Source organism: Acanthaster planci, linkage group LG11 (assembly GCF_054643075.1).
Source record: "Acanthaster planci isolate LZ-2023a linkage group LG11, COTS_SCS, whole genome shotgun sequence".
NCBI lineage: Eukaryota > Metazoa > Echinodermata > Asteroidea > Valvatida > Acanthasteridae > Acanthaster > Acanthaster planci.
This window is the reverse complement of record NC_141787.1, coordinates 11527671-11542122: the sequence shown is the minus strand read 5'-3', so window position 1 is coordinate 11542122 and position 14452 is coordinate 11527671. Positions and strand designations below refer to the sequence as shown.

The following is a 14452-nucleotide window of genomic DNA, read 5'->3' as shown; positions in this document are numbered from 1 at the left end:
TGTACAGATTCAGTGTTGCAAACAAGACACTGGTGATTTTGATTATTTTTTAACAAGCCAATCGGCATCCCAATACGGCTGCTAAAGTCTAGCTACGGGGGGGGGGGAGGCAAAACAAAAGGCGTTTTCTTTTCTTCAAAACGTATGTTAATCTAGAATAGCCAAGCCGCCGTTGCTCGCTGCCTCTGATGAATTTGAATTTCTTTCATGTAACAGCTTTAACAGACAGCCAAGTTACACAGATGAAGTCCACTCTGTTCTGGATTGCTACCTATTCGGTCATCTGGGTAATTAAATTCTGTCTTCGAAGGGAGAGCCCACCCAGGTGACCACGGCAAAGGACAGTATTTCTTTCCCTTTTTCCCCTTAAAGTAAGTCAACTAAGACCAACAAGGGAGATAACCGTACAAAGGCTTCATAGTTCTTTACAGGAGAGAGGACTGCCTAAAGAATGTGTGTCCAGTACAGTCAGACAAGACCTGGATGCCTAGATAAGCATTGCGTTTGTGAGTTTGGAGGATGGTCATAATTAAAATTCCCCTAAAGTACAGTTTTGCACTTTGTATCCAATCCCATCATCCTATCCTCTACAATTGAACCCCCCATCATCCCATATCTTCCATGTATACTTTGGCTCGACCCCTAATCCCATCTATCTCTAATCCCACATCCACCTTATCTTTCCATCCATATACTACTCCACCCCTCCATCATCTTGTCCATCTCCTAATTTGCCCCACCCTATCATCCGATTTACCTCCTACTCTGCCCCCTCCCATCATCCTATCCATCCCCTATAATGCCCCTCCCCATCATCCTATCCATCTCCTACTATTCCCCCTCCCCATCATCCTATCCATCTCCTACTATTCCCCCTCCCCATCATCCTATACATCTCTTACTCTGCCCCCTCCCCATCATCCTATCCATCTCCTACTATGCCCCCTCCCCATCATCCTATCCATCTCCTACTATGCCCCCTCCCCATCATCCTATCCATCTCCTACTATGCCCCCTCCCCATCATCCTATCCATCTCCTACTATGCCCCCTCCCCATCATCCTATCCATCTCCTACTATGCCCCCTCCCCATCATCCTATCCATCTCCTACTCCACCCCCTCCCCATCATCCTATCCATCTCTTACTCTGCCCCCTCCCCATCATCCTATCCATCTCCTACTCTTCCCCATCATCCTATCCATCTCTTACTCCACCCCCTCCCCATCATCCTATCCATCTCCTACTCCACCCCCTCCCCATCATCCTATCCATCTCCTACTCCACCACCTCCCCATCATCCTATCCATCTCTTACTCTGCCCCCTCCCCATCATCCTATCCATCTCCTACTCCACCCCCTCCCATCATCCTATCCATCCCCTATAATGCCCCTCCCCATCATCCTATCCATCTCCTACTCCACCCCCTCCCCATCATCCTATACATCTCTTACTCTGCCCCCTCCCCATCATCCTATCCATCTCCTATTATGCCTCCTCCCCCCCAAAAAAAATTACAACCTTATTCTGGGGCAAGCTGTGCAGTAAAATAAAATACAATGGGATCAATACAAGCTTGTCTAAGCATGGGAAGCACGATTAAGTTGATTCCAGTCTTTACACATATGGTTTACATGTACACGTAGCTACACAAGGAAAGGTCTGAAACAGGTAGATGTATATTGTAAAAACTGACTCAACAATGCAGCCTTGAGCATGAAGGTTGAGCATTAGGTTGTGCATCAGGACACTACAGTGATGATCAAATACTCATGAAAAATGTGACCCACTCTGTGAAAATGAGTCTTTAAGTTGCCAGAGCCACTTTGAAGTAAAAAGTCCTTTAGAATAATTTTCCACTGTGTTAATCAATAGGAAACCACAGCATTTTTCACCATGGAGTATCCACTTTCATCAGGATGCCAAACTGAGTGATACATAAAAACAAAAAGCTCCATTTGGTCTTTCCAATACCAATGAAAACTCATAAAGTGGATCTGGCGACATAAGACTCATTTTCACGGAGTGGGTAACAAATGATAAGTCGACATAAATACACATTTCATAATTTAAATTTGTTTTTATTGGCATAGGACATAATGTATCAAAGCAGCACATTGTGCAAGTGATCAGGTTCATTCAAACATAGTTCACAACACATACATATTTCTCACACTTTGAATCTTTGGAGGTGCATCGCCTAGTTAGAAATACATAACCCTTTTAGGGTTTAAACAGTCAAATCACAACTGAAGAAACTGTGAGTCATTCTTGCAGGCACATTGTTCGGAGGATCATCTGTGTAACCCACCAATCCCCTACGCTATGCTAATAATATTACGATAGTAATTTCCTGAAGACGCGGAGTAGCAGGTACTGCCCATGATGTCTGCCATGCACACACCAGAGCCATGATCAAGTTATCACAAGGCACTTTGTTTCATATCCATATGCTTTCCTTATTTTAAAATCTGTTCACATCATTAATTCTCAGGTACCTTTCAGACTTGCGAACTGATACTTGCGACTTGGCATTTGACTTATGATTGACTCAATTTATACATCTCTGGCAAATGCAAGTCAAGGACCAAGCATGGGCAGTTCCTGTCAAATGAGTCTATTAATTTTAACCTGGCTTATGGCTTTGTTTTTTTATTTGGCAAGGCAGCCTGTACTCAACGCCACTCATGTGTGCATTTGGGGCTTTTCCTGAGCTTAGCTTCATTCCGCATCTTCAGCTTCCGGCTTGAAATGAGTCTACCACAAGAGCCTGTAGGTCAACACAGCTCCAATGTCTGCTACAAACTGTGTACCAGGAAACCAAGGTGATAACATATGCTAAGTCAAGTATGTAATCTAGTAACCCTAGAGTATCTGGGTCCCTTTTTGAAGTGTACTTCTCTGCATATTCCTGGATTTCTTCTTTCTACCGATTTCTAGCAGTGCAATCAAATGTCCAGCCACTGTACAGAAATTTCATTTTACACAAAAATACAAGCTTATTTTGCAAGATCTAAATAAATAACTTGTCAGGATAATAATTTACGAAGACGGAGTGAAAAGTCACTAAAATATCAAAACATAATGCACTTCAAGTTGTGTTTGCATTAAATAAAAGCAACTAAGACTGTCTATAAAATAAAGGCCTGTTCACGCTTGGTGCCAAAATGAACAGAAATGCGAACCTCTAATGACAGAGAACATAATGCTTTCATGTCAAATTGCCTTCGCTTTTGCATTTGCCTGAAGCGTGAATCGGCCTAAACTCGGCACATTTCCAATGAAAATCATACAAACAAGATCAAATGCTGAATAAATGTGACACAGCGACAGAATGCAGCATAGCTCACGTGATTTACAATAGCTCCCATGATTTACAACGCTTCATCATACGTGATCGTTCGGGATCATGTTACTATTCAGGGTAAACATTGATGAGAACGGCTTCACAGGTGCATAACACAGATCACTTCTCCCTCTCCACACTCACTGCTCTGAATGATGATATCAAGTGCCAAAGTATGGTCACCCAACTCTTTTGTCAAAGTAAGGTCAAGTATTAAATTTGTGTACATTTTTTCCGATTTGTTCTCCTTTTGAGGATAACTGTCATCTCAAAACATCCCAGAGTCTCACAAAGATAGTACTCCAGTTTCACGGATCTGTACAATAATCACAAAACAAAGCCCCAGCATAGGGTACCATTTTCCTCATCCATGCACAGAACTCTATGAATCGTAGCAAAACAGCTCCAAATTGACCATTCGCACTGAACACTACATCTTCAGATGTCTTTATAGTCACATTGTGCATGAAATGTTGTTTTCTGTGGCTAAGCCAGAGTCAATGGCCACTGTGTGCTAGACTTCACACCAAATATAGCAAATTTAAGAAGTTCTTGGGAACGTATGATTGACAGTGCAAATGATGTATGACATTTTGCCAACAGGAAAAATACTCTGTCACACACAGGTCCACTTTTTTTCTTTTAACCTGAAATGCACTAAAGACATAATGGTTTTGATCAAATACATGTACATTTGTGAATGTTTATGAGTACAAAGTACCTTGTGGAAAACAACATTCAGTCTTTCACTTCATCAAAATAATTCTTTCCATTGCCAGAATGTGCCAAATTGATTTATTAAATGCCGGAATGGATTCTTATCCAACAGAAAGACAGACTGGTGTTTTGCATTAATCGGTATTGCCCAATATGTGTTTGTGTGAAGAGCTACATCTATGCCTACTGTGTACAGATGCACAGCAGTAGATTTACTAGTATATCTCCCTTACCACATGTCTATAGACATAGGCATAGATGCCACATGCACCCTGGAAGCAGGACAGCAAACAGCCCACGACATCATCTGGGACTGTGCAGTCCTCCACCCAACCAGTAGGTTGGAGGACCTCACAGCCCTCAACGACATCAGAGTGTGCTGGAGGGCATTGTCTAACTTCTGCTGTCTCAAACAAAAGGAGAACGAAACAAGCATAGTAAACTGTCAATTTTTTTGAGGATAAACTCTTTATACAGGATGTCTTATTTGAGTTTCAAAGCAAGATTAGCTGTGCATACATGTACAAGGTTTTCATCGGAGCAGAGACTGCTGTTAGGGATTACTGGGCTGCCACTGCTGGAAGTGTTGGACTGCTAAACAGATGTCTGCATGTACGTGAAACAAGACCAAAGAATGTTAATAGCTGTCACAGAGAGCAAATTGTACACGTAAACATCACTTGCTTGCCTCTAAAACCCCTCTGGTCTCATCAAACAGGCTCCGACAAATCCAGGCCAGAAGTTACAAACACTGCAACACGAACAGTCTGACACCAAGTGAACGACTGAAATCTCTATTATCACAAGCAGATTTCATCATATGTTTTGTGACACTAAAACTTTCTTGAAGGAATTTTGACATCTTATATAACAGATATACGATAACAAGTGATCACAAAAATGCAAAATCGCATATATTTGCATATTTCTTTAATGAAATTATGATCTTATAAATAATCCTGGGACAGTTTGTTCAGGCTTTAATTCCATTATTTAAAAATTTAAGGATCTTTACAAAGATATTCTTGTATTTTAATCATTACATGAAATAACAGGTTGGGTTGATTTCTAAAAATAAATCCGCCATTCATTTAAGTACTTTGATGAGAATCTGTCTAAAACATTATAATACATATGACATGTACAGTATACTTCCATCAATGCGTTCCACTGATATACATACACTACAGACCTATCTACAATGGCTAATTTATGAGCCTCATTTGCTCTCATTTTGAAGGTGACAAATGTACCATTGCTTTGTGACATGAAAAGTGGCATGAGCACGTAACATGCAGTGATTCTATCTAATATAAGTAATGAGTACTTTTCTACCTTGATCAAAATATAACCCTAACACTCCCAAAACCTCCAATTTTAATACAATTTTACATACACCTCAGGGGGTTAGGGTTAAGCACCACAATATCACGTACCTTGATCAAACCCCAGAAAACAGTTCACGAGAAACTGAGAATTTTGTTGCAAAGGCAACAGCTTAGGGCTACCTGAATTTTGCTCCTGGGAGCTTATTTTACCAAAAGAAAAGAGAAGAAAATGATGCAGAAAGGCTCTGCCTCAAGACAAATGAGGGTGTGAGATACCTGCTTTGTATGTAAGCAACATGCTCTCACAGGTGGACCCCTATAGATTGACAACACACAGTACTTTATATATTTCCTGCATTGTCGCAGCTGAGTACTTCACTAGTACTTGTGAAGTATTTTATACCGGGTGATTTTGGCCCTCACACCAGCGTGTGTGTGGTCTGACAGTTGTGAAAAAATCACAACCTTGCTTGGGTAGGATTTGAACCCACGACTTCCAGCTTACTAGGGGCCTGTTTGTTTCATATGGATCTGGATAAAATTAACATCCTCAACACAAATCCAAATTAACATCATTCATTTAGGAAGCATTTGAGGACTTGACAAGTAGTCGAGTTCTTCAAAACTACTTGTGACTGATAATCGCAAGTACTTCCCTGAGCACTGTCACTGCTAACACAAGAAAAAGTTTTCTTTATGACAGTTTATTAAGGACAGCTTGTGACTCCAATACCGGTGACGTACTTGTGAGGGCTTGTTAAGTACTTGTGAAGTGCTGAACTGCAGCAAAATGACTTCTCCGTTTGTGTTTTCTGCTGATCTTCACACACCTGGGCCAATGGGTTCTATCTTCTCAGCCATGACACTGAGGATTTTGGCAAACTTCTGGTACCTCTCGGCTGTCCCAGCTGTGGCCCCCTTGCTTCCCCACAGCAACCTCATGTGGAACTCGGGCCGGAAGGTGTCCAGGAGTGCCTTGTCCGGCAGGAACTTGGTCAGCTTGGAATTGGCATTGATGCGGTACAGGTTGGCCTGCTGGCAGAAGGCGTGGGCATTTTGCAGGTGGTTGAGCAGGGAGTCTAGCCCAAAGCCAGTGGCTGACTCCTCCCAAGACTCGCCCCGGGGTAAGCCCTCCAGGGTCTCAGCACTGGCGGGCACTGACCAGTCCGTGGCCGTCAGTGTAGTCCAGTCTCTCTCCAGGAGCTGCATGACGGGTATGATGTGGGGGATGCTGGTCTTGGTCAGTGGGATTGCATTCTCCCCACTGTTGAGGGACTTGAGTACTGACCGCAGCTTGGTGTCATAATTGACAGCACTACTGGTGTGCAGGGAGCGCAGGAGTTCCCATGACTTCTTCAGCTGTGTCAACTGCAAGTTCAACAGAATACAATGTAAATGCAATATTGGGCCAAAGCTGCTGACACAAATATTAGTGGGGCGGTAAAACCAACAACAAAAGATGAAGACATTTCTTCAAAGGACAGAGGATACACCCATTGACATCCCTTCATACTCTACACGAAACAAATGCTCTCACAAAAGTCTGCACACAGGGTGGTTAAGCATGACATTCTTTTGTCAACAAACTTTGGACCCGATTGTCGGCCTAAAGTGTTCTAACAACATTTTGGGTCTCCACAATAGCTATCATTCAGCAAAAACAAACTTCCAACAACTACGACTACTGGCGACTGCTGATAACCCCTTCAAGCACATGGCTCTGATGAATGGAAGGAACATTCCTATATTTTCAGCCATCGCTCTCATCTCTCATCTTTCAAGGGAGGGAGTTCTTTCTACGGACACACCCACATTTAAGAATGCTGAAAGGGGAAAAAAACCAACCAACCAATAAAAATTTGAACGGCAGCTTTACCTGCTTGCAGCTGAGGCCATCCATGACTGCGGTGAAACTGAAGAGGTTACCCAGGGATCCACGCAGGGCTTCAGCTATCTGTATCCACTGATGGAGCATACGGATCCTTTGCTCTGGCTCTGTGCATGTCAGCACACAGACGGCGCACCACGTCTTCAGGCAGTGATATCTGGTGAACAAGAGAGGAGACAGTTAAGTGGAGATATTCAAAGCAACAGATCTGGTAGAATCTGCACAGAACCATGGAAGAAGTTAGCAAGGTCATGCATTTTGCAAACGAATTTTGATTCCTTTGTTGTATATCTGCCCTGAGCTGAAGTGCACCCTCGCCGGCAAAAGAAAGACAGATGGTGCTTGTTTTCCAACCGGGTTCTTGCATGCGTTCGGTGTGCACGCGAAGACCATACTGTACATTCCAGACTAAATTCGTTGTGCATATTCAGCCTGCCCCACGTGAAACACGCATAAACTTGCGCGCCTATGTGGTGCAGGTGTACCAAAGGACTGTTAATTTCATTTCAAAACATGCCCTCTTTTGTTCCCGCTTCGAGCAGATAATCTATGAATCTGTTTTGAAGACAACAAAAACTGAATTTATTCCGGGATTGTTGACATGAGCAATTCAATGAAGCACACAACATAGGGAACTGAAGCATGATACGCACTGACATGAATGGGTAGACTTATCCTGTGCATTGCTGTTAACATGTGGTTCCCTTTGCGCAACTGCTGCAGATTTGAAGGGGGTGGAAAACTGCAAGTTGGGCCTGAGGGAAACTCTTTCAGTATTTATTAAAACTGAAGATGACAGCGAAACCAACCTCTCTAGCAGATCCTGCCTGATCTGCACTCCCTGGGGTAAGGTGATGACCTCCAGGCCAGGCTGCCTACTGGACGTCTCTGTAATCCGGCACATCTGAAGCAACAAAATCAGAACTAGTCAGTGCTTGATAGTACTTGCCCATTCTCTATCCAGTTAGGAGAAACAGTTTCTTAGCCATCAGTACAGCCAACAAGTTGTTCCTTCCGTACTGTTATACATGTAGTTTAGTGTGAAAACTGGCAATGTGTGCAATGTAATTGAAGCCTCCACTTTGAGGGCAAGGGTCCAAAAAGGTTTTCAGTTGGAAAGTTTTCCAAAATGCTTCCAGAAACAGCTTAGTTGCCACTCAGGAACGGTAAAATTCGTTTATTTGTTAAGTTTTCTACTTCATGTAATAAAAAGACTGATTTGAGTTTTACTGATTCTCTGATTTTGTTCAGAACATGACAGTGACAAAAAATCCATTCACACAGCAAGAGCGGGCTAGTAATTATTTTCTACCCCAAGTTTCCTCATTTTGGGGAATTATGGCCTTGATGAGTGGTAGTGAAGTCATGTGATCAAGGCAGGACCGGCTACACGAGAAATGACTCATAACCATTAGAAAATATGGTCCATGACACATAGATTTGCTACTGCCACATTTACTGAAAATCTTCTCATGTTTGAATTGACCAGGAAGTCCACACGAAAAGAGTGTTTAGTATGATAGATTTGATACATGAACATGTACATGTACATCAAAAAAATTTCATGAGTTTCTGAGGTCCACACTAAGACTCTCCTTTTTTAATTTTCCATGCCCGGGGACTACTGATACTTAAATATCTTTGGCTAAAAAATCTGGTGAAATCAAAGATGCGTAAAGATGGTACAGTGTATCTATATATTGATGTTTGAATGTACAGCAGGTGGGCTCATGGAGCTCCAGATAGCCTGCATGACAGAGAAAACAATTGAGATCACATTTTCTGTATTAGGACACAACTTGCGACAATGCTCTCCTGTTACCTCAAAATCTATCTTTGTGATGTGCTTGGCAAGATTGACTGCATCTGTGTCCAAAAGTCTCTGCTTCACGTCAGCTAAAATGGCCCCTTCCAGAGGCTTGTTTTCGCTACCCATCAACGGCGTAGAGAAGTCTGCCAAATGAATGCAAGAGGGCTCATTCAACTGGGGCAAGGGGGTGACAAGTTTTCCTGGCTTTTTGTCCATGTTTTTATCAATTTCGGCTACTTTGGAGTAGTCTGTGTCCAACACTGAGTTTCGGGTGTCCGAGTGTCGTTTCTTTTCTTTTAGCTCTGACTCCAATTCATTACCATTCTCCTCTTCCTGGGGTGGGGGTATGGGGTCCGATTTGTCATGGAGTATGGAATACCTAATTGGTAACTGATCGTATTCATCGATTTCAGAGTAGACGTGGTCCATCACGAACATACTCGGTGGATCAAAGCTCCGATTCATGACACTGACTGTCTCTGTGAGCAAAGCTGCATTTCCGTTGGTTACATTCTCACTGGAAGATTTCTTATTCTTGAATGGGGGTAGAGGAGGTGCTGTCAAGTCCCCAACGGAGCTGGCGTCGGGGGCAGGGTAGACGTAGTCCTTGTCCAGAGACTCTTTCTCCAGAATAGGCTCACTACCTGTCCTGCCCAAGGGTCGGTGTTCACTCTTGTCACTCAGGGCCTGCAGCGCAAAACCATTCATCGGTCGGTTGATGGTCGGGGAGCTCTCTGACCGCTCTAGCGCTGTCGGGTCTACCATGGAACTGCGGATGATGGCTGGCTGGCTGCCTGACCGCTGCCGGAAAGTGTCCTGTGGCCAGGCCAGGGCCTGCCGGGGGGTCACTACCCGCCTTGGCAGGACTCCGTAGGTGTAGGCACTGGCCTGGGACCGGTTGATGGCAGCGTACTTGCTATCGATGAAGCTCAGTGGCACTGACCGGTTGACAGGCCTTTGGATGACAGCCCCTGAGGTCTGCGAGACGGGCTGGGCATTGCCAATGTAGAAGCGGATCAGCGAGGGGATAGAGTCAAAGCACTCCTGCTCAAACTGGTACTGGATGGAGGCGTAAGGCGTGTCAGCCTGCAGGATGACCTTGTTGATGACAAAGTGCATGGGGGCATTCCTCCACCGCACTGACAGGACATAGTTCCCAGGCTGGGAGATAGAATCTCGGACCAAGAAATCACCATTGGAGATCAGAAGCTTTTCTACTTTGTCGCGGCTGATGCCACCGTGGAACCAGGCGTGACTCCGGATATCATCATTTGGTAGTTTCAGTTCTGATTCCAGTTCTTTGCGTAGATCCTCGGGTGAGGTGTCATGATAATCCATTTTGAAAGTTTTTGGAGATGTCGGTAACTGCAGGATAGAGAAAGTACAAACAGGTAAAAACAAATTTTCTCTATTTCTCTGTAAATCTTTACTAAACTCAATGATTAGAATCACATCAGTTCCTGCCCATACCAAAAATTAAAGAAAGCATTTCTTCTTGATTTGCCAATTTTCCCAAATATTCACATGACACTTTTACTAATAAAGATGATTTAATTTCAAGAAAAAAAAAGCTGCTAAAAAACCAACTTATTCCATGTTCAAAATGTGAGGTGCCACAAGTCAAATGGCTAGCATGACACAGCAGGGATCCTGACCCCCAGCTTACTGGTAGCTTTGTGATGTGCGGTTCAGCTGTATTTAGAGAAGTGCATCTGTATGTAGGTGAAATTTTGGACTGGGAAATTTAAAGAAGAGTGACAAATAATTTTAAGTGAAAAGCATTTAGTCCCGATAAGTCCGCAAAAGAAATCACCATCAAAGGAGTTATTCTTAGAAATCTAAATTAAGTGAATATACATGCAAAGGAAGATAAGGAAATTCAGTGAGTCTTTTCACATTTCATTTATTTCAATCACTGAGCTCTTTGGGACTGACAGATACTCCTGATTACAAAATGTCTACAGAATCAGTAAAATATCACCAAAAGGTTGTCTGAAATGTTGAAGACATAATCCAAGGAACATTAGTATACAAATAATGAATGTTTATGGGTGCAATGGGTAAAAATAAGTCACGAGGTAACAGATGAAATATTCTATTCCACGAGGCAAAGCCGTGTGGAATAGAACGTTTCATTTGTCACTGAATTAGTTTATTCTTACCACTGCGCGAATATGAAACATTCATTAGTTGTTATATACAGTACCTGAATAAGTCCACTTCTCTTTGAAGAGAAAATTAACGGTCATCGCATATTACATCCGCTACTTTGATAAACAGATTCTTGTCTTAAGCACCACCCACTGGTAGTTTCGTGAAATGTTCGCCTGGTTCCTGTCCCTGCACTATTTTCCTCTTTCTTACTCTGAATGAAATATGTGAAATGGGGGCGGGAACCAAGCAAGTGAAATGATGTTCTATGCGATTAATGATCCACCAATCAGATGAAATGGATTTATGCAAGTACTGTAGAACACTGACTCTCTCTCAATTGGCTGAAAAAAAAAATCTACTGTTTACTGGATATTGTACACATAGGTCTACAGTGCTTGTATAACATCGGAAAGGGGAATTTTCAGTCATACAAACTGAAAAGAAAATAAACCTACCTCGGGAGTTACCCCTTCAGGAATAGTGCTGAAAACAAGAGAAGAAAAACAAAACTTGATTACATGTAGTTCGAAAAACATGCCAGGATGTAATATAGGACTTCAATACATAGGAGATTTGCAGTCTTTGACAATTCATTAGCACGTACATGTATAGACTTTGAAACAGAAAAAAAATGTTTTCTTGACAAGGCCAGGAGCCAAAAATATGTAGGTATTTTAGACTTATTTTCATCACGGTTTTTGTCCCATGATGTTCCTCATTCAGTTCAGTGGTGACAAAGTTGTGTAACTTGAAGTACGAGAACACAGCTGGAAAAGTCTGACTAGATATGAGACGTGAAACTCACCAACAATGAAAGATTTTTTCACCAAAGATTCTTTGTAAAAGTGCTGAACTACTAACCAACTTACTTGTTTGAAAGTTGATACTCACTGAAATAGCACAATTACAAATAAAACTTGGCAAATACTATAAATTCCACAGCCAACTCACAGTGATCAGTCATGTTTTTCACACACCAGTGGAACTTTTGTCCCAGCCAGTTTTATTTACAGATATATATTTCACAGGCCGACCCGGAACAATTACCATTGCTGACCGGAACACCCACAGATTATTATCACGCATGAAACAGCCTTGACAACTGACATCAATACAACACAACAAGGACTGCCTCTTTTGAAACAAGTAACAATCCTGCTGCCATTTCATGATCTGAGGGAAATATTTCATATCGGTGGTTAGTTACACAGGTGGTTTGGAAGTCCAAACTCTGCAACTGGAAATCGGAACTGCTTCACTTCCTGCATTTACTGCAAGGCTGTTGCGTTGTCAAGTGTATCAACAATATTCGTCCTTCAATAGACAAATTCCTGATCATTCTAGATACATATATGACAGTCACTCGGGAACACTTCCTACATGTACATGCACATGAGTTTGCTCTCTCAAACTGAGGCCATCTTAATACTAAGAGTACAGGTGCAAAGGCATAGGCCTACACTGTATGCATAAAATCTGAAACTTTAAAGGGCTGGGACAGCAAATACAGGGAAAGGTTAACGAAAAAAATCAACTTAGAAAGTAAACAACCCTGCTCTTTGTTGGAGGGTGCAAGTACACATGTAGAAATGCATTTATCTTGTAATTCTTAGTATTCCAAAAGTTTCCAGTGTACCGGTAAATGTATTTATGCATAGTTACACTAACAAATGGACATGACTCCATTCCTTGAAATATTTACATTAAATCAGGCTTCATTTTTGAACACACACCAAATGAAAAACCAACAGAGACACAGCAAACATGGAGACAGTTCAAAGCAATCCTTCCTCATAGCAAAGACAATCAAATCCAACATAATGACGAGGCAAAACCTAATGTAGAAAATTAATCAAAGTAATGATAAAAACTTAGGTTATTGGATAGAGAAAAAGCTTTGTCTTTCTTACCACTGACAGGACACTAAACTTGTTGGACTTCAGCAGTTTAAGTACTTTACAGCTAAGTGTGCTACTGTTCTAACTCACAGTGCCCAGCTCAAAAACAGAGTTACAAGATTTTACATCCCCACCCAACCGCTGACAGTGAAAGTAAAACCAAAGCATAACTGCCAATTTATGAACTAGCTTCAGGGGTATTAGTCAAAAGACCCCTTGCTGGGGTAACCATGACCTTAATATACTTTATTTTTCTTTCATGTACATGTATATCTACCCTACTCCATAGTGGTACCTCCCTGACCCAAGGCTGAGGACACACACAGGACTGACTGAATAGTAAACTTTTGGATCAGATCACTCTGTGATTGTAAGGGGTGTTTTGAGATGAGGGATTGCCTAACATGCTGTGAGTCATGCCACAGGGATGCAGTGGGAAGTTGACACTTGTTTGATGACTTTAGTGATCCATGTGTTGCGGCACAAATGAAATGTATTGCATGAATGAATCTAAGTCGCATATCAGCCAACTTCACACTGGTGTACTTCCTGTTATTTCTGCATAAACACACGTCTGGGGTGGGATAAAGGTCCTGATGAAAACCCTACAAAAGCTAATACCCCTCTGTGATGCCATACAAGGCAAAATCTGTCATGCCTGACTTATTTTTTCGTGTGTGTTCTGGGAGATGTTACTTCAGAGTACACACATAACTGTGTATAGTGCAAGACGTTAACACCCTTAAAACCAGATAAAGGGAACACTGTACACATGTAATTTTATTAAATGGAATAAAACCGTTCATGTACTGGTATATTTGTGGATTTAATAACATTTTTCCATTTTCTTTGTTCCGGGCATCAAGCTGCAGTCAGCCACTGGGATACACAGCTTGATCATTGCTTATATGCAACGTTCACTTGTTTCTCACAAGTGATCTCCTCACCTGTAACGGAAGGAAGCCTTTATGGATGGGGATGGAGCCGGTGACCCATAAGGGGAACCAGCTATGGATGATCTCTGTCTAGGTTGAGTCAGAGTGGTCAACGGGCCTCCTGCAAAACACAAAAATCACAGGAACAATTAACATCGGTATTTGATTTCATACGTTTATTCATGTACTGTATTCTTTTCATTTCACAAGCTTGTTTACAGGGGAAAATGTAACCTGGAACTGTCTTTCACCTTGAGACCCAACATGTCAGAGATGGTCTTTGTTAAAAGGTCAACACACAAACATGTATTTTTGTCATCCTTGCAGACTACCGGGTAGCAACCACCCAAAGAAATATAACACTGTGGCTAACCAC

General features: G+C 42.2%; 1 protein-coding gene across 12 annotated transcripts in view; it reads right to left on the bottom strand.

The window, feature by feature from the left end:
• Positions 1 to 2060: 2060 nt before the first annotated feature.
• Positions 2061 to 14452, bottom strand: part of LOC110984795 (SH2 domain-containing protein 3C-like) — a 47290-nt gene continuing 34898 nt past the window's right edge. For 8 of the 12 annotated variants that reach the window (XM_022245304.2, XM_022245305.2, XM_022245303.2 and 5 more), the window contains 6 exons: positions 14089 to 14197; positions 11699 to 11726; positions 9102 to 10454; positions 8089 to 8183; positions 7268 to 7436; positions 2061 to 6759 (listed from right to left, as the gene is read on the bottom strand). In XM_022245304.2, the coding sequence (XP_022100996.2) occupies positions 6214 to 6759; positions 7268 to 7436; positions 8089 to 8183; positions 9102 to 10454; positions 11699 to 11726; positions 14089 to 14197 (2300 nt within the window). In that variant the 3' untranslated portion in view covers positions 2061 to 6213. Of the gene's footprint in view, positions 6760 to 7267; positions 7437 to 8088; positions 8184 to 9101; positions 10455 to 11698; positions 11727 to 12112; positions 13068 to 13153; positions 14028 to 14088; positions 14198 to 14452 lie in introns of those variants that run through there. The other 4 variants (XM_022245316.2, XM_022245317.2, XM_022245314.2 and 1 more) reach the window with 4 other exon arrangements.